General features: G+C 37.7%; 1 protein-coding gene across 2 annotated transcripts in view; it reads left to right on the top strand.

Annotated features, from left to right (window-relative positions):
- FAM3C (FAM3 metabolism regulating signaling molecule C) overlaps positions 1–16,749 on the top strand; it is a 48,059-nt gene extending 31,310 nt beyond the window's left edge. For both annotated transcript variants that reach the window (XM_082661987.1, XM_082661986.1), the window contains 5 exons: positions 4,805–4,863; positions 5,977–6,027; positions 8,175–8,259; positions 13,726–13,852; positions 14,446–16,749. In XM_082661987.1, the coding sequence (XP_082518113.1) occupies positions 4,805–4,863; positions 5,977–6,027; positions 8,175–8,259; positions 13,726–13,852; positions 14,446–14,535 (412 nt within the window). In that variant the 3' untranslated portion in view covers positions 14,536–16,749. The remainder of the gene's footprint in view (positions 1–4,804; positions 4,864–5,976; positions 6,028–8,174; positions 8,260–13,725; positions 13,853–14,445) is intronic.
- The last annotated feature ends 9,133 nt before the right edge of the window (positions 16,750–25,882 follow it).

Consider the following 25,882-nt stretch of genomic DNA (forward strand, 5'->3'; position numbering starts at 1 on the left):
TACATTATCTTCTAAAATTTTTATAGCTTTATGTTTTACATATGAATCTGTGATCCATTCTACATTAAGTTTTGAACGAAGTATGAGATTCAGATTAAGGGTCAATTTTTTGGCCTGTGGATATCCACTTGCTTCATTACAGTTTGTTGAAATGACTATCCTTTCTCCATTGACTTGCTTTTCCTCCTTTGGTAAAAAATAAGTTGGCCATACTTCCACTAGTACATTTCTTTGTTCCACTGGTCCACTTCTTGTTCTCTCTTTGTTCCATTGATCTGTATATCTATTCCTCCACCAACACCACATGCTGTTGATTATACTAGTTATGGAATAAGTCTTGAAATGAGGTAGAATGATGCCTCCAACTTTACTCTTTTTTTTTTTTTTCCAAAATTGTTTTTAGCTACTTTAGTTTCTTTGCCTTTGTATATGACATTTTAGAATAATCTTGCCTCTATCTACAGAAAACCTTGTAGGGATTTTGTTAGGAATTTTGTTAAACCTATATGTTAATTTATGGAGAATTGACCATCTTTACAATGTTGAATCTTTCAGTCCATGAGTATGACATGTTTCATTTATTTATATCTTCTTTCATATCTTTCATCACCATTTTGTGGTTTTCAGCCTAAGGTCCTACACATGCTTTATTAGGTTTAGACCTAAGCATCCCCCCTTTTATTGAGCAATCATAGATGACATTGTGTTTTTAATTTCAGTTTCCTTGTGTTCATTAGTATATTGACACCCAATTGATTTTTATATGTTGATCTTGTATCTTGTAATGTTGCTGAATTATTACTTCCAAGAGGTTTTTTTGTTTTTGTTTTTGTAGCTTCCTTGGGATTATCCAAACATGCAGATGACAAACATGCCATCTGCAAATAGGGACAGGTTTGTTTTCTTCCTTTCCAATCTATATGCCTTCATTTCCTTTTCTTGGAAGTCGGTTAGGACTTGCAATACTGTGTTGGGTAATAGTGGTGAGAGCAGCCATCCTGGACTTGTTCCCAATTTTAGAGGAAAAGCCTTCAGCCTTTCACCACTGAGTATGATGTTACGCAGTAGTTTTTTTGTAGATTTTTTTTTTTTTAAAATCAGTGTGAGGAAGTTCCCCTCTATTACTACTTTTCTGAGACTTTTTATCATGAACGGTTGTTGAATTTTGTCAGATGCATTTTCTGCGTTGAGATGATCATGTGATTTTTCTTAAGCCTGTTAATATGTAGTGGATTACATTAACTGTTCAAATAATTAACCTTTCATCCTTAGACTAAACCTGACTTAGTCATGGCTTATGATAATTTTTAAAAAATATACTGGTGAATTCAATTTACTAATGTTTTGTTAAGGATTTTTGCCTGTATTTTAATGAGGCTTATTGGTTTGTTGTTTTCTTGTAGGTTTTGGTATCATTGTAATACTGGCTTTGTAGAATAAATTGAGAAGTATACCCTTCACTTGTGTTTTTGGAAAGAGTTTGTGTAGAGTTGGTATTAATTCTTTTTTTAAAAACATTTGGTAGACGTCTCCACTGAAACTCTCTGGGCTTTGGAGATTTTGGGGGTGGGGGGAGTTTATAAACAAATTCAATATTTTTCATAGTTATAGGACTATTTAAATGACCTGTTTCACAATGGATGAGTTGTGTTAGTTTGTACTAGCTCAGGAATTGGTCCAGTTCATCTAAGTTGTCAAATTTACATGTGTGGAGTTGTTCATAGTATTCCTTTATTATCCTTTTGCTATGTGCAGGGTCTGTAGGGACATCCCATTTCATTCTTTTTTTTTTTTTTTTTTTTTTTTGGCTGCGTTGGGTCTTTGTTGCTGCACACGGGCTCTCTCTAGTTGCGGCAAGTGGGAGCTACTCTTGCGGTTCACGGCCTTCTCAGTTGCGGCGTGCAGGCCCTAGGGTGCATGGGCTTCAGTAGTTGTGGCGCGTGGCCTCAGTAGTTTGTGGCACATGGGCTTAGTTGCTCCATGGCATGTGGGATCTTCCTGGGCCAGGGATCGAACCTGTGTTCCCTGCATTGGCAGGCGGATTCTTAACCACTGCGCCACCAGGGAAGTCCCCCATTTCATTCTTGATATTGGTGATTTGTGTCTTTTTTTTCTCTGTCAGTCTTATTAAAGGTTTGTTAATTTTATTGACCTTTTCAAAGAACCAGCTTTTTGTTTCATTGATTTTTCTCTATTTTTCTCTTTTCAGTTCCCTTGATTTCTGCTCTTTTTAATTTCTTTCCTTCTGCTTGCTTTAGGTTTCTTTTTAGTTTTGTGAGATGAGAGCTTAGGTTATTAATTTGAAACTTTCTTTTTAAATGTGAGCACTTAGTGCTATAAATTCCTTAATCTCAGTACTCTTTTAGCTATGCCTCACAAATTTTAATAAGCTGTGTTTTCAATGTGTTTTTTAAATTCACTTCAGACTTCTTTGACCCATAGATTATTTAGACATATATTGCTTAGTTTCCAAGTGTTTGGTGATTTTCCTATTATCTTTGATTTTGATTTCATTGTGGTCAGAGACAAATTTGGTATGAGTTCAATTCTTTTAAATTTGTTGAGGTTTACTTTATGGCCCACGGTAAGGTCTATCATAGTATATGCTCCATGGGTACTTGAAAAGAATGTGTATTTTGCTGTTGTTGGGTAGAATGTTCTTTAAATGTCAATTAGACCATGTTGGTTAATGCTGCTGTTGAATTCTTCTATACCCTTTGTAATTTTCTGTCTATCAGCTGTTGAGAGGGGTATTGCCATGTCCAACTGTAACTGTAGATTTGTCTGTTTCTCCTGTCAGTTCTATCTGAGTTTGCTTCACATATTTTATATCTTGATTGCTTGGTATTTTAATTGATGTTAATATAGCCACTCCTGCTTTCTTTTGTTTAAATAGCTTTATTGAGATACAGCTCATATACCATACAATACATTCATTTAAAGTATACAGCCAGTGGTTTTTAGTGTATTCAGAGATGTGTGCAACCATCACCACAGTCAGTTCTAAAACACCATCATACCTCAGAAAGAAATGCTGTGTCCTTTAGCTGTTGCCCTCCTGTTCCATTCCCATCCCATTCTACTTCGTCTCCCCTCCCCTCCGACCAGCCCTAAGTAACCACCAGATTTACTTTCTGTCTCTATAGATTTACCTATTTTGGAAATTCTATATAGATAGTATTATATAATATGTAGATTTTTTGTGTGATCAGCTTCTTCACTTAGAATAGTGTTTTCAGAGTTCATCCATGTATCAGTACTTCATTCCTTTTTATGGCTGAATAATATTCGATTGTACCGATATGTCACATTTTATCCATTCATTAGTTTGTGAACTTCTGGGCTGTTTCTACTTGTTTCTTGTAGACAGCATGTAGTTGGGTCTTATTTTAATCCACTGTGCCAGTTTCTCTTTTCATTTGATATGTTTGAACTATTTATATTTATTATAATTATTGACATGGTAGGGCTTAAGCCTGCCATTTTATTCTTTTTTTTGAGAAAATTGTTCTCTCGTATTTGAAAACGTATTACATGATTCAACAAAAACATCACACACATCACTGACAGACAAGGGAAGTTCCAACATATGTCTTTATTGCTCAATGTTTCAGCTTTTTCTTACTTTGTCTTACTCTTTAAATGAAATAGCATCCAACTTTTGTATTAGAATTTTACTCATTCATCACTTGCAACCATAGGTTAAGCACAGATGAGTTATATGAAAATCGCCTAACACATTCTGTGAGAATCAGTGGCTAAGTGAAATTTATAATAAAGTATATACTTTATTAGTTGTAAAATGTGTGCTACAGATCCTTTCTGTCAGTAAAATTTATAATAAACTTACGTCATTGGTTGGGAATGTAATTATTCATAATAGGTAAGAGATAGAAACAATCTAAATGTCTGTTGATGGATGGATAAAGAATAGATAGATAGATAGATGGTATCATATACGAATACGGTTGTGTGTGTTCACACATATGCAACTCCCCCCTCTCCACCAACCTCAACCCAACCTCAATGATTGTTAATCATTGAACAGCACATCACTGTGAATTTTTAGAATAAAAGGTACCTACAATTTTAGTTTAATAATTCTAATTCAACAGACTGAACTGATAACAAGCAAATGTTTTATTCATACCTTCTATTTCACAGTATTTATTATCTTTATGTCATGGTCTATGAGCTGCTAGTGGTTGATTACCACAGAATGACATTACAAGTCTTATGGTTAGATGCAGTAATTATATGAATACAATATTCCTTCTTCTGGGTATTGAGAAATTTTGCCTTGGTAATCACTTAAGAGAATGTTCACAATTAAGTTAAATTCTTCTTGCTCTCAGATTATAAAAAATTTTAGTAGCATCTCGCTTCTGTTTCATGTCACATTGATATTGTAGAAGGTAGAAAAGAGGTTACCCTTGTTTGTTCCCTTGAGGATGGTGCAGACCATGTGCATAATGTCCACATGTTTGAAGGATTTTCTAAAATGGTATTTCGTAACCTGACACACAGAGCAGCAAGAAATAGTCTAGTATTTCGGCACTAATACTTTGTAATATATATTTCTATTCATGAAATCTTATTTAAGAACATAGCTTTAAAATTATTCAATGTTAGACTGTCTTCTCTGACTTGGTAGAGACCTTTCAGTCTCCACTGCAGTACTAAACAATTGTACGTATATATAACATCCCCAACTTTTTTTTTTTGTCATGGATGGCTTTATTTCTTTAATGTATGTTTATGTTCAGTATCTAATTCTAAATTTGTCTTGACTTTCCCCCTTCAGTTTAATGAGTGGTGTTAAGAATAATGTTGGAAGAGGGATCAATGTTGCCTTGGTAAATGGTAAGAATAATTATTTTAGCTTATGAATGTACTCAGTGTATATTCATATGTCCCAAAGTAAAATGCACTCTAATATCAAGAGATCAGGTGAGAAAGAGCCAGGCTTGACATTAAAGCCCTCCCCACACCCTCCCAAAACACCAACTGTAGGTCGAGACTCTGCATCTCAGTATTTATAGCGTGCTTTCTTGGAAGCATCCAGCTTGCTGTCCAGTGAGTAGAGAACTTCCCATGAGATTGTCAGGATACAACCAATCTAACATTAAATTGATGAATCCTTGCTGCAGATTTTGGAATCCTAACATAATATAGATGGACGTGAATGAGGGTTTATAGAATGACAGAGCGTGGTGGACTACTGGATGGGGTGTGGGGCTGAGTGAAGAGTAGGAGTCGATTGTAATTTTTCAGTATCGTCCACGTTGAATCCTGAACATCTCGAGTGTTCTTGCAAAATCACATCTGAAAGTATGAACCCGTGAAGTGAGACTCAACTGCATACTCGTCTTCTCTTTCTGGGACAGTCACCCTTGTAAATCTGTATAGGGTGATTATAAACCACAGCCACCTTCTCCAGTTCACAGTGTAGGAAAATATTGTTTACTTCTTTCACAAGAGATACATTTTTGTGTTTCTACTTTCTTCATTTTCTTAGCTATAAAATGTTCTATACGTATTTGTCTATTTAATTGATAGCAAAAAAAATTTTTTCAAAGGGAATTAAATACAGATTATTTGAAAGATGGCTTTGACAATAGAAAATAGCATGGATTCATGGTTTTTTTTTTAAAGGTTTATGTATTTTGGGGTAATTTTAAAATAAGGGAAGATGGTAACACATACGGATGAAAAATATCTAACTTCCAGTGATCTACAGTCAACAGTGAACTTCTGTTTGCCACTCTTCAGCTTACAAGATTAGTGAGAAAGTCCTATTCAAAAAATACCCTTTTAGAAAAAATTTTCAGATGCATACAGTTCAAATTTTAAGTATTTGTCATAATTCTTTCTCTGCTAATGAATTCACATCAGTCATTGGATAAGATCATTTGTCTTATATAGTGTAGAGTATATTTCAGTTGCATAATTTGCTATGAATTCAATCTCTTTCAGGAAAAACAGGAGATCTAATAGACACCAGATATTTTGACATGTGGGGAGGAAGTAAGTATGAATAACATATAAGTGTTCTGCTGCTGGCACTGAATCACATCAATATAATGTAGCCCATTAATGAGAAAATAATGGTACTAATTTTGTGTTAGTTCATTTTATTACTCTTTCTTTTCACTGAATGTCTAGCTGTATTTAAGTGATCAGTCATACTGCATACAGTTTGCTTTTTATAAAAATTGTTGGTGATGTGTAATTAAGAGCAATAATATCACAATTGAGATTTTAAAAAAATCTGAGTCCTGCTTTTTGCAGGACAACTAATTCAAAGCTTCGGGCTCTTTTAGGTTTCTGCCTGAAATTTCTCAAAAAAAGAATAAGTAATTTGAAGAAGGACATAACCAGTGTAAGCATTCTTAGCTGACTGAATTGATTTCTTTTCGTATGATTTTTCAGTCTCAAAACTAAGTTTATAACCAGGATGATTATTCAAGTAGATGAATATTTGGGAGAAGGAATGGAATTTCCTTTCTGGTTTACTGGACTAAGAACAATCCACAGATGATCTTCCTAAGTTGGAAGTTCCTCAAGGAGCAGGTGGAAGTTAGTCACCAGCATGCAGAGGGAAGGAACTGGCACCTCGAAGAAGGATGTGCCTGAGAGAAGGAAGGCCAGCACTGATTTAGCTTCTGATTCTTTTCTAAGTCGAGGCTCTCCCCCGCACCTCCCCATTCTCATCCGCTTTGTATATTCCCTGGAAGCCAGCAGTTGTTAGGCTTCCTGAAATTTATCTTGTTTTCAGACCATTCAGCTTTTCTAATATTTCTTCAGCTTGTAATGAGATAATGCATGTATTATTTATTTTTTAAATGAGATCAGAAGAACTTTGCATAGCTGTCAAAACTGTGTAAACTTAAAATGTACCATCAGTTTTAGATACTAAAGGCGTAATTGGTTCTACCAAAATTTATTGCATGGAATAACTCTTATGAAACTATTGTCGAAATCACTCATGTGACCAGAAGCTCTGGTATTTCATCTCAGGTGGATTAACTACTGCTAAAAATACTCCTCAAATTAAGAAGAAGTTGTAAATTACTGCCATCTTTGGATTTAAATTGAAGTGATTTGTTAGCTGCTCTGTTACATTTTTTCTGAATTAAAAATGCTATTATTTTAAGATAGAATTCAGTTAGAGAAAATCTTTGGAATCTTTGCTGTGGAAAGAAACTGAGTAGATTTGAAGGAACCCAGTTTTGAAGTAGTATTAGACTTGGGGGCTGTAAGGAAACCTGACGTTGTAAGGAGTTCAAGATGTAGAATAATTTGCAGTACCTGATCAGCCTCTTTGGCATCATCAGTTTATTGTCACTGAAGTGGTGTTTAAGCCCTTCTGAATCTTGATATACTAGATGAAGCAGGTAAAGACTGCAATATTTACCTTAATTAGTTTGGCTTTTAGTGATAACTAACCTACATTCCTTCCCCTAGTTTATAGTAAGTAGATATGCCCAGGAGTTTCTTTAAATCAGTGTGTGTGTGTATACAGTTGTCCCTTGTATCTGCAGGGGACTGGTTCCAGGACCCTCCACGGATAACCCATAATCTGCATATGCTCAAGTTCCATAATTTGACCTCCATATCTGCAGTTATGCATCCACAGATTCAACCAAGTGTGGGTTATGTGGTACTGTAGTACTTATTGAAAAACCATCTGCGTATAAGTGTTCAAGGGTCAAATGTATACATATTTATATAATTTTTTTTAAATTACAGATCCTTTTGTGCGTTAAATAAAAGTTCTCTGTCTTCATTTTTAGAAAAGTATCTGTGCAAACAATTTGCCATGTACTCAGGGAGTCCATGAGCCTTTCTCCTGCTCCCCTAAATTTCTTACTTTAAATCATAAGTCATGCTTTAATATGACTTTGCTATGGTTTTTTCATTTAGCCCCTGGAATATCAGTATAAAAAACGTACAGGATGAATCAGGATTGGGAAATTTTAAGTTGATGGGAAACTTAATTTTTAACCTGTTCATAAGATTTGTCTTTCTTTTGGTTACTCTACGTTAGAAATTATTGATTTACAAGAACTTCATTTTTATATTACTAACTTTTAAGAGATTATCATGATGTTTACTCAGTCATTTAAAAAAAAACCCAAAAAACCAACCCTCAACCCTTTCTTTTTTTTCAGATGTGGCCCCATTTATTGAGTTTCTGAAGGCCATACAAGATGGAACAATAGTCTTAATGGGAACATATGATGATGGAGCAACCAAGTATGTAAACTTAAAAATTTATGCAACTTTTCAGAGTTATAATTTATAATAATATAAGAAATACATTTTCAATGAAAACATTTATAATATAGAGCAAAATAATCCAACTTTCAGATGAACACCATTAACAGTTTTTTATTTTGCTTTCTTCTTTCTTGTATTTATTGTGATACATTGTTGTGAAATTAGAATCACGTTGTACATGAAGTTTGTTATACTCATTTATGTTCTGTTTTTAACAACTATATAGTTTTTTCTGACAATAATATTCTTCAGTAGCATTTTTTAATGGCATTTCCCGAAGTGTGTTCTGTGAACACACTTTAAAGCTGTAATGGCTCTTTTAACCTTTTATCATGTTACGTTTCCAGGTCATTTTACCCTCCTGGTTGGATTTCTTGGGCATTCTCTAGGTGATTATTGTCTCTCTTAAAATGGTGCCCCAAGTTGGACATAGTGTTCCCAGATGTGGTCTGGCCAGTACAGGGTACAATGGAGATGGTAGCTCACCATGTTTGAGAAATTACATTTAATATTCATGGAGACTAGTGTTGCATTCGTTTTCTTTTGGCAGTCACGTCACATTTTTGGTCAACTTAAATTCTCAGATCTTCTCATTTGATCTCAGATTTTTTTTTTTTTTTAAACCACTGCCAAGTCAGGTCTTCCTCCCCATTTCAGAACTTGCTTTTGTTTAATGTGAATGAAGGACTTTATATTCATATATCCTTGTTAAATTTAATTTTGCTGTTATTGGCCCACTTGGTCTCGATTCTGACATTTGTCCTATGAGGTTTCCATGGCCCAGGCTTCATACTCTCTCCAGAGTCTTTCAGGTGTCTAAATCTAAGTCATTGACAAACATGTTTACCACAGGCAGTGTGCCACCAGCTGGAGGCCGCCTCCAAGGGATTCATCTAGTCATCAACTGCAGACCTACTTTTCAGACAGTTTCCACTGTATCCTAAGAGCCATACCATTCAGTTGCTGTTTAATTGTTTTATTTTCTGAGACCATCAGATACTCACTTGAAATTCATGAACGATGCTAATTATAATACCCTGATCTGCTGCCCCCAAACCTCTTCTAAATCTGAAATATATGAGATGGTGTTAACTTGGCTTTATTTATTCCTGCCTCCTTCCAGCTACTCCCTCTCTCTTTTTTTTTTTTGTTAAATTTTTGGCCGCGTTGGGTCTTTGTTGCTGCGCACGGGCTTTCTCTAGTTGCAGCGAGCAGGGGCTACTCTTCGTTGCGGTGCACAGCCTTCTCATTGTGGTGGCTTCTCTTGTTGCAGAGCACAGGCCCTAGGCGCGCGGGCTTCAGTAGTTGTGGCTCACGGGCTCAGTAGCTGTGGCTCGTGGGCTCTAGAGCGCAGGCTCAGTAGTTGTGGCGCACAGGCTTAGTTGCTCCACAGCATGTGGGATCTTCCCGGACCAGAGCTCGAACCCACGTCCCCTGCGTTGGCAGGTGGATTCTTAACCACTGCGCCACCAGGGAAGCCCTCCTTCTCTTTCTTTTCTTCTTCTTTGTGTAATACTCACAGGAGATCCATTCTAAAATTTCTACTCCATTCTAGAATTTGCTAGGAGTTAGAATTAGTTTGATTGGACCATTGTTTTTAAAATTTTCCTTGTCTTTTTTGAAAACTGGAATATTTAACTAACTTTTAATGTCTTAGCATCTTCATTTTCCATGATGCTTCTAAAATAACTGACATGACCTTGAAGACTTTATTAATAAGTTCCTTAAGAATTTAAGTGTGTGACATTTGTGGGCCTGGAGGCTTAAATTTATTTTAAAGCACTTAATATGGACATTCCTGAACTACTTTTCCCTTTTTATGTTGACCGAAGAGTGTTTGCCTCCCTGGAAAAGACAGTTGTGCTTTGATATTGATATTATATCATTCTTGTGAAACAGTGGGTCCCTTCATTATTTGTACTTGGTAGCAAAAGTTCTCTCTGTGGCCTTCAGTAGTTGTATGAGTCACATCTCATTTTGAGCGCTCAGGTCTTCCTGGTAGTAGTAGTAAAAGTTTTGTCATTAGTAACATGATGTGCCTTGTATTTTTGCACACTTCCTTTTCTCAATTTGAACCCATCACACAATGTAAGTGGACTCAGGGAGTTCAAACCCATGTTGTTCAAGGGTCAGTTGTATCTCCAAAATTAATGCTATGTATAAATATATTAGTTACACTACACTGCCTTTTAAAGAAATGGGGCATTTTGATACCTGCTGTATCAAATGCTCAAAATATTGGCTGTGTTGCATGGTTTTAAACTTCTTTTTAAAGCATGAAATCATCTTTTACTTACATAAAAGATATCAAAAAGGAATAATAAAAATCCCCTAGATTCTACATAGGCAGATTAGAAAACTTTAGAAATTATTGAGAAAGTTGTCTTGTTCTAAATCTATAGTTAGATATACATAGGGACATGCGGCAGGGCTGCCCAAGACCCCCCCCAGGTGTGATGATTCACTGGGAGGAGTCACAGGACCCAGCATACAGACCTGCTCACTCACTACTATGATTTGCTACAGCAAAAGGATACAAAGCAGAATCAGCAAAGGGGAGCTAGCAGAGAGCAAAGTCTGGAGGAAGCCAGGCTCTAGTTCCTCTCCCAAGTGGAGTGACACAGGACATGCTTAATTCCTCCAGGAACAAATTGTGACAAGACTATGAAATGCTGTCCACTAGGGAAGGTTATTAGAGACTCATGGCCCAGGGTTTGTACTGGGAGCTGGTCATGGAGGCACCCTCCGCCTTACATATCCCCAAATTCCAGACTCCCAGACAGAAAGTAGGTGTTCAGCATAAACTGTATTGTTTGTACAGTTTAGACACAGTGAATCATTCTGCTCAGTTCTGTGAATAGGGGGAGCCTCCCCAAATCCAAGTTGCCAGATGCCAGCCAAGGACCAGTCTTGCTGTTAGGGCTTTCTAAGGCGTTTTATTAACCCTTTTCTGCCCAGGACCTAAGGGTGTTCTCATTGAAAAGTAAGGAAAGATTAACGGGATCAAAATGCAAAGCTGTTTCAAGTTGCTTCTAGATCTTTGGCTAAATTGGCTTAGTTTATTCATACCGATCAAAATGACCACTTCTGAAATTTAGAAGTACAGAAGGAAAAATGACTGCCCTTCAATATATTTAATTGATGTAAAAATTTTTAGATAAGAAAAGAATTTATGGACTTCCGGCTGGGGGCCAGGCCTGCGTTTGGATAACCACCTACCTTGCAAGCAGTTTTTGTGTATGAAGCAATCTCTTGGCATTTGTGAACCTAACATTCATGAGCAACCCCGAAGCCTGTGAGATGCAATTTGTGATTTTTCTGAGATGTAACTGAATCAAGCCCTGAGGCTTTCCTCCAGGAGGTTGTCATTACGCTGCCCAGTAAGCCTGACCTCTGTACTTCAACACCATTTGTTCTCGATAAAGCAGCAAAACTCACTACTAGTACTGATGATGCAAGTAAAATGTTCTAATTAAGGAGCCAGAAATAAAACATTTGGATAAACTAAGGAGTAGAATATGATGGTCTGCAGATCCATGACATCCTAACATGATTTAGAAACAAGAAAACAGGGTTCATACAATACTTTCTGGGAATGTCCCTCTAACATACAAGTTGCTTATCAAATGAGCAGACGAATGGAAGTGATAGCTAATTCATGTAAGGACGGGTACAGGAACCACAGCTACAGACAGACTTTGGGGAGAAAGCCAGACGTGGGTACACGTGGTTCTCTGTGAAGGTCTCAAAATCTTCAGAGGCTGAGACTTCAGTGGTCCCACAGCCATTTCATTTATTTTTATTTCCCTTGATTATAAAGACATCGCTTTATATAGATGAGTCTGAAAGGCTAAATATTCCAGGGCTATCCCTGATTTTCTCACTGATTCTAGTGAACTTCCCCCAGGAGGACAGCAGTGCCCAAGCTATGGTTAAAACAGCTCCACTGCCCCATGGATGTGGTTTGTATAATTGTGGAAGGCTAATAACATTGTAGCTCTTTCCTGTTTTATGAAGCTTTTTTAAACATAAAGTATCCCGTTTATCTTCAAGTAAGTTACATTAGAACTGTTGCGCCTCATGTTTCTTTCATTTATCCATTAAAGGAGCCAGCTGATATTAGCATGGGGTGCTTCAAAGAAGGCTGCAGGATAAACAGGCGCCTTCCTCACTGGCCCTCCTGCTACTTTGCAGCCAATGATCCTCCACTTACTTGCAAATATAAAACTTGCCTTGCCTCAGATTTTAGAAGAACAAACCTCTCTAATTGACCTATAAATGCCATCTTTTGGGTGATATAGAGGACTTACTGGCCAGATACCTGTACAGGTTTCCCTTAGTTATCTTTTTGTGTGTTTTTTTTTTTTTTTTTTTGGCTCTACAACCAGCACGTATCTTCTGAATTTCTTCTCCCTTTTGAGACAGAGGAGAGGTGGAGAATCACTCACAAAATTCCTTAAAGGCATCTTTCAGTTAGCTGTTTCCCTAGCAGTTGCCTTTTGTCACTGCCCTTTCTTAGCCGCCATGTGGTTAATATTTTCATTTTTATTAAATAACCACTTGGCAGTTGTCTCTGAAGTAGAATTTATATCCCTATTCTCAAAATTCATTTTCTTTTAAATAAAACATTTGGTGTTAGAAACATCCAAATTTCTATCAACATTTACCTTTATTCTATTCAACTGTAATTTACAAAGGGTTTAGTGGAGATTCAAAGTGATTTTTAATTTTACAAAGATGTTGGTTGCTTAAGATCTTGGATTAACCTGAATAGGCACCTGCTGACTACAGTTTCTCTTATTTATTTGATGGATGTAAATGAAAATGAATTGTTGTTGTGAAATAAAGACACCTAAAAGGTACTTCTAAATAGCATGAACTTGAAATTAATTTCTAGATTTCATGACTTTCATCACTAAAGAATTCAAATAGGACTTCCCTGGTGGCACAATGGTTAAGAATCCGCCTGCCAATGTAGGGGACTCAGGTTCGATCCCTGGTCCAGGAAGATCCCACATGCCTCGGAGCAACTAAGTCCGTGCACCACAACTACTGAGCCTGCACTCTAGACCCTGCGAGCCACAACTACTGAAGCCCTCATGCTCTTGGGCCCAGGCTCCACAGTAAGAGAAGCCACCGCAATGGGAAACCCACGCACCACAACGAAGAGTAGCCCCTGCTCGCCGCAGGTAGAGAAAGCCCGTGCACAGCAACAAGGACCCCATGCAGCCAAAAAAAAAAAAAAATTCATTAAAAAAAAAAAACTCAAATAGTAGGAATGTTACTCTGATAAAAAATTTTTTTTATGTTCTCTTATCTAAGCCAGCATTCTCTCTCATTTATTTCATGGTTGTAAGTTAAGTATCCTAACTGTATCAGTATTACTTAAATAACATACAGGGCACTACATTTATTGAATTATTCTTTTCCTCCCTCTTTAAGACTCAATGATGAGGCCCGGCAGCTCATTGCTGAATTGGGGAGTACATCTATTACTCATCTTGGTTTTAGAGACAACTGGGTCTTCTGTGGTGGAAAAGGCATTAAGACAAAAAGCCCTTTTGAACAGGTTAGTGTCTTAGGCTTTCCTAATTAATGGACAAAAGCAATTGTGTGAAACCATGCAGTGCCTATTCCTATCCCAGTTTTTTGAAACTTAGATAAAGCAGACATTAAATATGTTCATGTGTTTTTCATAGGTTCTTGGTAATCAAGTATTTGAAATAACCGTGGCACTATTTTGATTTTAAACTTAAAAATAGTCAATTCTGCATGAAAATTTTTTTCCTACATGACAGTGCATTGGCATATGATTAGTTTTATCTTAAGCCTTTTAGGAAGTTGGTTATTAAAGACTTTAATCGAACTTTTGTTGCTGTAATCAATTAAGTTCAGAAATACTTTAGAACTTGGTAGAATGTAAACCTACTTTTGACTAACAAGTGATCCTTTAAAGACCATCTGCAGTGTTTTGTTCTTTCAGCTGTTCTTTGAAGGTCTGCTACTACATGCCAGATGCCAAGTGTTGCTCATTTAATATATTGAACAATAATTTACATGTTGATAGAAGTGTTACTGAAGTGAGTACGCATAAGTATGCTATTGCAGATATGCAGTTCGCTAAAGTTTTAAAAACTGTATACTATGATTGTGTTCCAACAGCACATAAAGAACAATAAGGACACAAACAAATATGAAGGATGGCCTGAAGTTGTAGAAATGGAAGGATGCATCCCGCAGAAGCAAGACTGATGTGGAGAAAATTGAAGGGACTATACTTTCACTTGCTAATGGGAAAGCCCTAACCGAAAAACTACATGTAAATATTTTAAGAGCATGCAGCCATCTCGGTGTGTGCATGACCATTATCTCTTTTGATATCAGGATTATTTATTGCTAACGTAAATAGACATCTTTGTAAATAGTCATCATAATGAGCAAATCACTGAACCATTTCTAAGCACATCTCCCTAATGGTACAATGTTCAGACTATGATGATAATGGCATCTTTTAATTCTAAAAGCATTACACAATGGATAACTGAACAGATTTGAAAAATGTATTGATATATATACTAGTCGCTGTGAAAAATCTATCTTGGAATAATATGGGTTTTAGGGAGGAGACTTTGTTTTCTTTTATATATATATATGGCCTTTTGATGATAGTATCTTTTAAATTAAAAAGATATTGGGCTAGTTGTGTGTGTAATGTTACTTTACAGTCAGACTCCCCTGTTGTATTTCTTTTTTTAGTCTTTCTCTTTCCATCCCAAGAAACCTAGAAATAAAATATGAAAACTTGTATCAAATATGTGAAAAGCACAACAGAATTCTTCGTTTAATGTACACAGTAAAGAGGAAATATATGAATGTAGGTGCATCAGGGCTGTACCTTGCTGGATTTTTGAGTTAATAGTGTGCATGAGTTGATTTTGCATAAGCTATAGAGTAAGACTGCGGGGGGTGGGGGGCGGGCAACTCCGCAGAGCTGAGGAACCAGGCCAAGTCCCTTCCCCAGCCTTGGTAGGTCATTCAGGACAGCATGTCAGTATAGTTAGAGCAATACTGGCCTAAGTTTTCCTTATTTAAGTGTCATCAGCAATGACCAAGTGGTTTTGAAAGAGGCATGTTTTAATGTCACAATAATTTTGGATTGTAAACCAAGAAATTCTGTATTTACTTTCATCTAACTTCGTAAGAGTAATTTTTGCCCGAAAAGTTAACGACATATTTAGAAAGGTCCTGATTACTGATTGGGACTGATACTGTTTAAAAAAATAATTTTATTTGACACACAATGACTTTATACCCAATTCTACATAAAAATATAAGAGATCTACCTTTTCTTAACTTCAGATGTTCACAAAATGACTCAAGTTTTTAAAATATTTTTAGGGCATTAACTATTGTGTGTGAAGTATCTTAAACTGGAACATAAAAAATGTAACAATCAAACTTCTATTTCCAGTAAAAGGCAGCAGTTCAATTTTGGATCTAAATTTTAGATGACTTATATAAGAAAAACTAAAAGCAGTATTTTTTATTTTGCTGTAAACCAAGGTGGAAGTTATTCAGCTATTTCTTAAATATCAGTGAGTTTGGGGGTACTGTTTCTTCCCTCAAACTGAATGTAATTCATGAATAAATGCACCTTACACATCTAAACAATTTTTGTAAACTTTTCAGATTTTTGGTGCTGATACGCTAAATCACATTCAGCATGTGTGTTTTGACATTTAAAATACTTCCCTCAATTCTGTAAATTAAAAGAATGGCTATTTTACAGTTCCAGGGATTGTGAAATAAGTGTTGCTTTTTAAAAAAATAATGAGAATAAATACTCTTGGTTTTGCATTGTGAATTTTTTTTGTATTATCTGGCAAAGTAATATATGCCTGTAGAACTTCACACTGAGGTTTGTCAAGTGTGTATTGTACTGCTTAACATGCAAAATTAAAGTCATTCCTATGGGTAAACACACTAATATCCTCAGGAGATATCTTAACATGGATAGAATTTAAGTATCTAGACGGCAGGACATCCCTTTCAGGATAAGGACTATAACATGATAGCTTTGTAGAGGTGTATAAAATGCCAAAAGGAGGTATAAAGATTGGTTATGTAACTGCCTTCATGCAGTTTGCTATTGTTTCAATTCTGCCTTGTATACATTATGACAACATAACTTTGGAAGCAATAATATTACTGTATTTTATTTTCAGATAGCTTTTAAAAATCAGCATTGTAAATGCAGCAGTGTCATTTAATGTTCAGAATTTTCATTAAAATCAAAAATTTGGCATTGACACTTTGGTTTTTTAAATGGTGTTTAAGGACTTATGGATGTGTATTTTTTATTTGTAATCATAGAGGCTGTCCCAGGACAAGTATATTATAATAGACCTGTTAAAATTCAGCAAAGACAGTAGGAAAATAAGTGATATGGGGAAATGAAAGAAAAATTGAGCCAGAATCTGTATATTCTTGACTTTAATTAAAGGTTATCACTGTTCTTTCTATATTGTATTTGTTTTGAAATGAATTAGCTGATATTTTATCATTTTTTGCCCGACGAAGCTCAATGCCTTTAGCCTGAAATGCACTTTTATATTTAGTGTATACAAATTATAAATAGGTTGACCCCCCCAAAAGATGATAGTTTAATTCAGTTTCATTGACACTCCCCATTCTTAAATGAAAGAATGAGAAACGTGCTATGTTCAGTTAGTAGAGCAGTTGAAAGTGGAAATGCATTTACAATAGTTTAAAAAATGAATATGAAAGGGAAAAATAATTGCTCGTGTTGATCAGGAAAAAGATTTGCCACTTAACCTCTTCACCTGGGCCTTCGACAGCAATAAGTGCATGTAAATTAGGAGTTGTAGAATGAAGTACCAGATCTTACTTTTTCTAAAGCATTCCTCAGAAGCGTTCTTTGGCTGTCTCTTCCCAGGATGATTTTTCTGTTGTAGACTTGGTTTTTGATTGGCACATGCCAATGGCTAATCTCTGTTTCCCTCAAAGCTCCCTCAGCCTGGCCTCAGCCTCTACTATTGTCCCCATCTCCTTCCTTGAGGTTCCAGTGAAGTTAGATGGAGCAAAAAGCAGGCAGGCCTGGCCTGGGAGTATCAGGGAGCAGCAAAGGATGGTGTAGCCAGCCTGGTGAAAGCCCATCTGGAATCTAAGAGATGTCCTGCCCCAGAACCTTCCTCCAGTCCAGTGAGGGGCAGCGTACTGGAGGGCAGCTGTATTAAGGAAACACTTTCCACACTAAGATGACTCTTCTAGGAGTGCTCAGAAAGGAAGAGGGACTGCCAGCACTTTGGGTAGAGACAGAAGAGAGGTTTCTCTTGGGTTTGTTCCATGGGTAGTTTATAAGCAAACGTTAACACAGCGAAGACAGTCTTCCCAGTACAGCTGGTTCACAGGTACAGCGGGCTGCCATCGCTAAGCTCCCTGTTCAGCTCTGCAGAAATCATGCCTACCACCTGAGTGTATTGACAATTGAAAGAACAAGTTGAAACTCAGTTGGCAAAAGATACTCCCTTTATTAGGGAAAATTGATTTATGAACCTGCAAGCTTCCGATGTTCCATATGATCATCCCATATTGTTTCACTTGATAAGCAGAGAGGAGCAGGGCCTAAAATCTTAAAGAGGAGAGACTTCTGTAATTCGACAGGGTAGCCTACTGGCTAAGAGTACACAGACCTGCCTGAGTATGTGTCTCTGTTCCACCATCAGCTACATGAGGACCTTGAGAAAGTCAGTATCGTCTCCTGTAAAACTGGGATAGAACTATGTAGTTGTGGTGTTTACCAAAATGCCTGACACAAACTACTCTTTAAATGCAGCTGTTAGCATTTCTAGTATTGCTATGTCTTCTGCATTCTAGTAATGTTTTAGCCATAGAGGAAAGTTAAGTCAGCCTCTAACTTTCCAACCCCATCATACCAAGTGTTATGGTCTGAATATTTGTGTCCCCTCAGAATTCACACGTTGAAACCTAATCCCCAACGTGATGGTATTTGGAGGTGGGGCCTTTTGGAGGTGATTAAGTCATGAGGGTGGAGCCCTCCTGAACGGGATTATTGCCCTTATCAAGCAGACCCCAGAGAGCTCCCTGGCTGGGCTTCTCTGCCATGTGAGGACGCAGTGAGAAGATGGCCATCTGCGAACCAGGAAGCAGGCCGTTTCCAGACACCGAGTCTGTTGACACCTTGATCTTGGACTTCCCAGTCTCCAGAACTGTAAGAAAGAAATGTGCTCTTTATAAGCCAACCTGTCTGCGGTGTTTCGTTATAGCAGCCCGAACAGACCAAGACACCAAGCCAGAAGGGAACCATTAAATGACTAGGGTAGTAAGATCATGAGAGAGGCTACAGCTATTCACCAGAGGTTCTCCTTAACCTCCAGGCCCCTGGCTATATACTACCAACCCTTCCACTCTGACGCTGAACTCCCTTTCATGTGCAGAATTCAAGCGTTTGTGTATCTCCATGCAGCTAGCATTTCAAATGATCACATGCTATAGTTTCACTTGCTGGCCCCCCACAAGTATGTGAAGTTATGTGACTTCAGTCAGAGGCAGGGTGGGGCGGCCATCAGGTGAGAGAAGATACTGAGACTTGGCTGACCCCCTTGCACCCCAGCATTTGCTTCTTGCTCAGAGGGCCTGTGAAGGTTCCTACCTATCAGCAGGGGTGCCTGGGCAAAAGAAGAATTTTGAATGAGAACTTTGAAACCTCTTTTTGGTCTCTGGGATCAACACTTCCCTTATAAGTCTGTTATTTGAAATGTATTCATTGGACTTTCAAACACATTTTCAGCAATGCGTTATGTGTTCATATGCAGTCCTGCTTGTCTACCTTCCACGCAGGTGCTGTTGGTACTGCTTGGATGTCACCTGAGCAGATGAACAAACTCAGTACTGGTGCGAGGAATTCTTTGCAGGGTCTTAGCCTTCTGCGTCACCAGTGGAATGAGATGGCGGACCTGGAAATTGGCTTCTCTGCACCCCCGTGTAGAGGGAACCTGATTAGAGAAGTACTGTGTGCTTCGTTTGACAAGAATAGAAATGAATTTTAAAGAAAATGTCTTGCAGGTCCAAGCTCGGAGCAGAGGACAAGTGAAAGCAAACGATGCTGAGGGGTAGAAATAGGTTCAGTCTTGGGGAAGACTGTGGTCTCAGTGGTCCCTGAGGGTTGTGATTCTCATGGGGAGGCCCTGGGTGGAAGAAGAAGAGTGGTTGGTGAGGATATCCTGAGGTGTGAGGAATGAGCTCGTGTGCCCTTGACCAAGGGGAGTGCACCTTTCCCTGGTGACTTTCTGTTCTCCCTCAGGGAGAGAACCTGGGGTTTAAGATCAGTAAATGAGGTGACACTTCAACTCCTATGGAAATCTGAAACTTTTGGCCTGGGAATGGGGTTGAGAGCCAATTCTTGTGGAACTGTTAAAATCCCATTATGAAGAAAAACAAATCCCGTTATGAAAATACCCTGGAGAAGTTTCCCTACAGTTCTACAGCACTGGGATTGTGGGATGGGCACAGTTACAGGCACTGTGGCAATTGAAATTCTGACATTGTAGTTAATATATTAAGTCAAAAAATTTTAGAGTGTAGTTTCTCAAGAAGTGATTTGGGTGAAGAAAAAGTGTTTAAGCTAGCAGAGGGGAGAATTTTTTCTCAGAAATTTATCTTTCAGCCTGTAAAAGTGTTAGGCCTGGACCCATTAAATATCAGGCATGTTAAAGGGGATTTATCACGTTTACTTTTTCAGTTTTCCCATCTTGCTATCGTACCATATGCTGTTTCTTGCCTTGCTTGCATAGAGCCTTGTGTGGAGGAAAAATGAGTTGTTTGCCAGGGAGTTTGAGATCAAGCAATTAAAATGGGTAAGACTTTAAACTTACACAGTGTTATATGTCAATTATATCTCAATAAAGCTGGGGAAAATATAAAAACAATACAACTGACAAAATTTTTTAAACATTTTTTGAAAGTATAGATTATGTACTAGAAATAAATAGGTAATTATTGACTTACATTTTATTTACACTTTTCCTTGGTTACGAAGAGTTCAGGTGTGTTTAAATATGCAGTTAAATTTAGTGATATTCCTCTTTTATCAAAGAGTAATTAGGGGCTTCCCTGGTGGCGCAGTGGTTGAGAGTCCGCCTGCCGATGCAGGGGACACGGGTTCGTGCCCCGGTCTGGGAAGATCCCACATGCCGTGGAGTGGCTGGGCCCGTGAGCCATGGCCCCTGAGCCTGCGTGTCCGGAGCCTGTGCTCTGCAATGGGAGAGGCCACAACAGTGAGAGGCCCGTCTACCGCAAAAAAAAAAAAAGAGTAATTAGGATCTATAACGGGCCACCCTTCCGTTTTCTTGGCTAAACACGGCGGGGTGGAGATGAGCCATGATCACAGAAGGCTGTTACTGACATGCAGAAGAGAAGGCTTCCTGGCCTCTTTGGAGGTGAATCACCCCTAGGGTTCAGAATGGCAGTTTAACAGAGGGAAACAGGCAGCCCTATATCCCCGTTCTCCCTGCTCTTCTAATTCTCACACACAAATCAGATGCTTTCATTTCTTTCTGCAAATTTAAAAGTCACATGTGAAACTTTGTGTTGACTTGGCCCACATTTATTATTACTCTCCCTTTACAACAAGTGGGAGAGGCTGCTCTTTCTAGCATGATTTTGTTTCAAGAGATTTTAATCATGCAAACCATCTCTACTGGTTTTTCTTTGGATGTGGATGTAAACTATTACCAACGGTAAATTTCATCCATCTATTAAAAATAACACCTTATGTAACAATTGGCTGTAAGCACAACAATCAAAAGGATGTAAGTATTTATTTAATGTCGCACTAAATTAGTTTGATCTTCACCCCTAGTCATTTCCTTTTGGAATGATTGTTAGGCTCTTGAAGCATAATCCAACTGTTAGCCACATTGTGATCTAAAATAGAAGGCAGTTTAAATCATTTAGAGTTTAGAAATCAAGAGGCAGTGTAGTTTAATTACATTTCATGGTGAATTCTAAGACCTCAGTTTTCCCATCACTTCTCTCCAGCTTCTCAACCAAGTTTATATAATCAAACCAGGGAGGAACAGCCTGTAGCTGTCATTATGTTTACAAATCCCCAAACCCTTTAAATGGTGTACTGTAAACTCTGTACTATTTTGTTTCTGTGAGAGACGCAATAACGATATGACGGTTAAGGGCACAGTCTCTGAAGCTAGTCTGTTCTTTGTGACCTGGGCCAGCTACTTACCTCACCATTACTGTGTCTGTTTCTATACACTAAGGACCACAATAATAGCACCTACTTTATGAGGTTATCGTGAGGATCGAATGTCTTAACATATACGATTTACTTAGAACAATGCCTGGTACATAGTAAGTGCTATCTAAGTGTTTGCTAACATTATTTTCTTTGTCAGAGGTGTTGAGTCCTTGGTGTGCCGCTGTGTTCCCTTTCATGCTGGACCACATATTTGTCCTTCTCAGTTTACCTCATTATCCTACTCCAAGAAATGTTATGACTTGTCACATCTGGTCTGTACTGAAACTGAAATTTAAAAATAAATCAAGGGTCTTAGCCAACTTTCCTTAAGAAAGTCTTGTCTTTTTTTTTTTTTTTTTTAGGAAAGTCTTGTCTTGCCGAGTATACATGGTTCCTGGAGATACGATTTGAATCTTTCTTCCTTCAAGTCAGCTAAGTGTATTATAGTGTTCTGGATAACTAACTGGCTCCAAATGGTGGGTTTAATTCCTCAGTATTTGATGGCCTTTGGAAGGTGATGCAAAAAAATACCGGCCGCTCACCAAATTGCCTATAATATTTGGATGAAAAGCTCTTCTGGTTCCACATCTTAAGTAAAACCAAACACATCAGTACTGACAGTACTTCAGAAAATTAAAGTGTTTCTAAAATATTTACTGTGAATATCATGTGGTTACAAATCTGCAAAATGGGGTCATAGCACCTAACTTACATAGTTCAGTTCCATTGTATTCTTAGTATAACTATCATAGTTCCTTAAAAAACAAACAAACAAAAAACCACCACCAACAAAACCAACTATCACCCCGATCATGAATAAGGAAATAAGGCCGTTATTTGTATTCAAACAAATTGAAGTGTTTTTGTGTTGTGTAAAGTATTATTATCAGGGAAATGCTTTAATTAACCAACTTCCTTATCCAGAGATTACAGATAATGCTGTTTGATACGTTTTTCTTGATCATGTTTCAAGATAATCATCATTGCCTCTAACCATTGCCTCTGTTAAGCAGTTCCCAGTTTACAAAATGTTGAACTCCTAAATTGAAAATTAATACACTAGAGTGTAACTCCCCTCCCCTTTTATCATCATAAAGGGCATTTAAACAAATCAAGGCACTTTTTACCCACAGTGATTGTCTGGCAGTGAGCCTGATCCATGTGATACCAGAAAGCTGTTTCCTAAACACATCACTAGAACTGGGGACTGTCCAGTATAGAGGACCCTTTATGGTAACATAACTGCCTGGTTTTTCTCTGTGGACTCATTCCTATTCTCAAACTACGTGGGTTTAGTTGGAATGAACCCCACTGCCATTTCCCAGCACGGGTCTTGATTGCTTTAAAATGATCAGTGTATTTATCATCCAACCCCAGTCCCCAATGGCCATTGTGATTGGCTCAGGGATAGGCACATTAACCAATCAGAGCCAATGATGACTTTTGCTGGGCATTCTGAGAAATAAGTTTGCCCTCTCTCTTGTGTGAGTAACCAAAAAAAAAAAAAAAAAAAGAATCTCTCCCTTTCCTTAGAATGAGTAGTAGGAGAATGTTAGATCTGGAAGGAAGTGTGGCAGCCATGTTGATGAGAAAAGCCGAGAGCCCAGAGCTGCTGAGACTAGGGTATTGGGGGGGTTGGCACAGAGCCCTGTGGAGCCTGCAGTCGAAGACAACTTCACAGAAGCCAGCCTCTTTAGGCTGGAGATGGAGAGACATGAGCCCTGGGAACATGGTGTGAGCTTTTGGATCAAACTTCACCTGAATCGGTCACAACTCTAGACTTTTCAGCCACTGAGTCAGTACATTTCCTTTAATGTTTGTCAGTCTGGGTTGCTTTTTTTTGTTACCTGCACCATAAGGAGCCCTAAACCATGAAGGCACAATAGCCTAAACTGGATAGAAGTGTTTGGGCCCCAGAACGTGTATTTCCAGGAGCACCATGCTGCTACCTATACTACGATGGGGACTGGGAAGGAAATGGGCCAAAGCTAGGCAGTCAACCAGTAAAACAGGTGAGACATTCATGGATGGCTTCCATGGTGATGCCAGGGAGACTGAAAAGAAGAAACCAAAGACACAGCTTGGGAGTTGGGAGTTCTTGCTCAGGCATGCGGGGGTTACGGGGTGGTGCTAATGGCTGAATAGTAGTCATGTATTTGTGAATTAAAGTCTCCCTGGTTCTCACAATCGGTTGGTAAGTTAATTACGAAAAGTTTTCTAGTTGATAGGAAAAAAAATGGTCATTAATGGAAACTGCAGTCTTCATGTTTTAAGAAAGAGTGCTTATTTTCAATGCAGATAAAATAGATTTACTTTGCAAAAAAAGGCATAAGAATAAGTGTCTAGGGCTTCCCTGGTGGCACAGTGGTTGAGAGTCCGCCTGCCGATGCAGGGGACATGGGCTTGTGTCCCGGTCCGGGAAGGTCCCACATGCCGCGGAGCGGCTGGGCCCGTGAGCCATGGGCGCTGAGCCTGTGCGTCCGGAGCCTGTGCTCCGCAGCGGGAGAGGCCACAGTGCTGAGAGACCCGCGTACCGCAAAAAAAAAAAAAAAGAATAAGTGTCTATTTTTCAGGTTATTCTCGTCAGTGGATGCTAAAGAATGGTAAACCACTCTTAAATAAGCACTGTATTTGTTCATTTGTCATTTTGGAGTCTCTCATTCAGTAAATAGTAATTTTGTTAAATTTTAAGGGTCACAGTTAAATGTTTAGCCTTGATTTTAATATTAGATCAGAGTCATTTTCCATGGTTTGCTCTTTTTCACAAATTATTGCTTTGCCTTTTAAATAAAATTGAAAGGAAATAGAATGAGACCAGGATGGTCAGGGAAACATTTCTTTAGCTTATTTTGAGAAAAAGAATATTCTTTCTTTGTCCATTCTGAACTTAGAAAATCTATTTTTTCTATATGATACTGAAATATTTAACAATTCATAAAAAACATAGCATTTACATTAAAATACCACCTTAAATACAGCCCTGTAATTTTCACCAGGAACCTTGTAAAATATCATGAATATACATGCATGAATACTAAAACAAGACCACTCAAAATTCACATGGAAGTGTAGCATTTCACACAACATAATAAATATCCAGGATATCAAATCCACAAATTGATCATTATTCTGATTTAGATTCTTTTTTCCAGTTAAGACTTTTACTGTATAATTTATTATAATAACCTTACAAGTTAAACATAACTAATTGAGAACAGAATTCAACTAATCTGACTGCTGAAATAGCACAATTGTCAATATATTGCTGCATATTTTAATTTACAACATATAAAGCTGCCATTTCGGCAGGAAATACACATCCATGTAACTAACTGCTCAATGAACTTCTTTTTCAATGTATGAAAAAATGTCAAAGTTAATAGTATGAAAGGAAACAAGCTAATATTATTTCTGAGATAATTTTATTGCCTTAGCTCTTGGGCTTTGGCAAAAAATATCTTAAGTTTCAATATATATCATATAACTTAAAAACATTATTTACAAAATATAAAAAAATTTAACAAAATACTGTACAAAATACTGTCTTTACACATTTAAAGGGTGCTTTTCCTTACAATGTACGAGAGCCCTTTATATTTCTACCTCTGATTTTCCCACATGCTTTCAGGATCCCTTCCTCCAGTATTTCAGAGCTGAGTTTTTAATAGTGGAAGCTGGTCTATAATGAAAGTGTGAAGCCAAAGATAAAGGTTGCTATATACCTCACTGATACTCTTCTAGATCAATTCTCCTGGTTAAAAGTCACTTAAACTCCAAATCATACATTTTGCTTTTTACATTTTGCTTCTTACATCTTGCTTCTTTTGTTTTGTCACGAAATCTCGCTAACAGACATGTTTTAGGGGGTGTTATATCACTTATGAAGATTCTTTCTTCTGAAATGAATGAAAGTGTTAAGTAGGCACCCACCACTTCTGTTAACCTGTCCCAACACCTTCTGTTTCTATGCACCAACACTTAGTATGATTTCTTCATAAAAAATACTCAGAGAATGAGATTCATGTTTACTGCTCCTTGCTGCTCTAATAGATGTCTTTTTTAAATGACTAATATTCACCCACCACTATTGAGTTCCATAACCGAGTTCCATAGTCAAGGATCTTATCCTGAGTATGGACCAGTTCTCTCGGCATGAAGGCTCTTTCCTGTTCTTTCTTGCTTACGAGACAGTTTATCTTCCTTGCCCTCAATATCTGTTCCCTAAACCACCAACATATGAACTCAAACTTTTTCAGTTTTAGAATCCCAAGAAATCTACATGCCTAGTGTGTGACATTGACATCG

The sequence above is a fragment of the Grampus griseus genome (genome assembly GCF_964374135.1).
Source record: "Grampus griseus genome assembly, chromosome: 9".
NCBI lineage: Eukaryota > Metazoa > Chordata > Mammalia > Artiodactyla > Delphinidae > Grampus > Grampus griseus.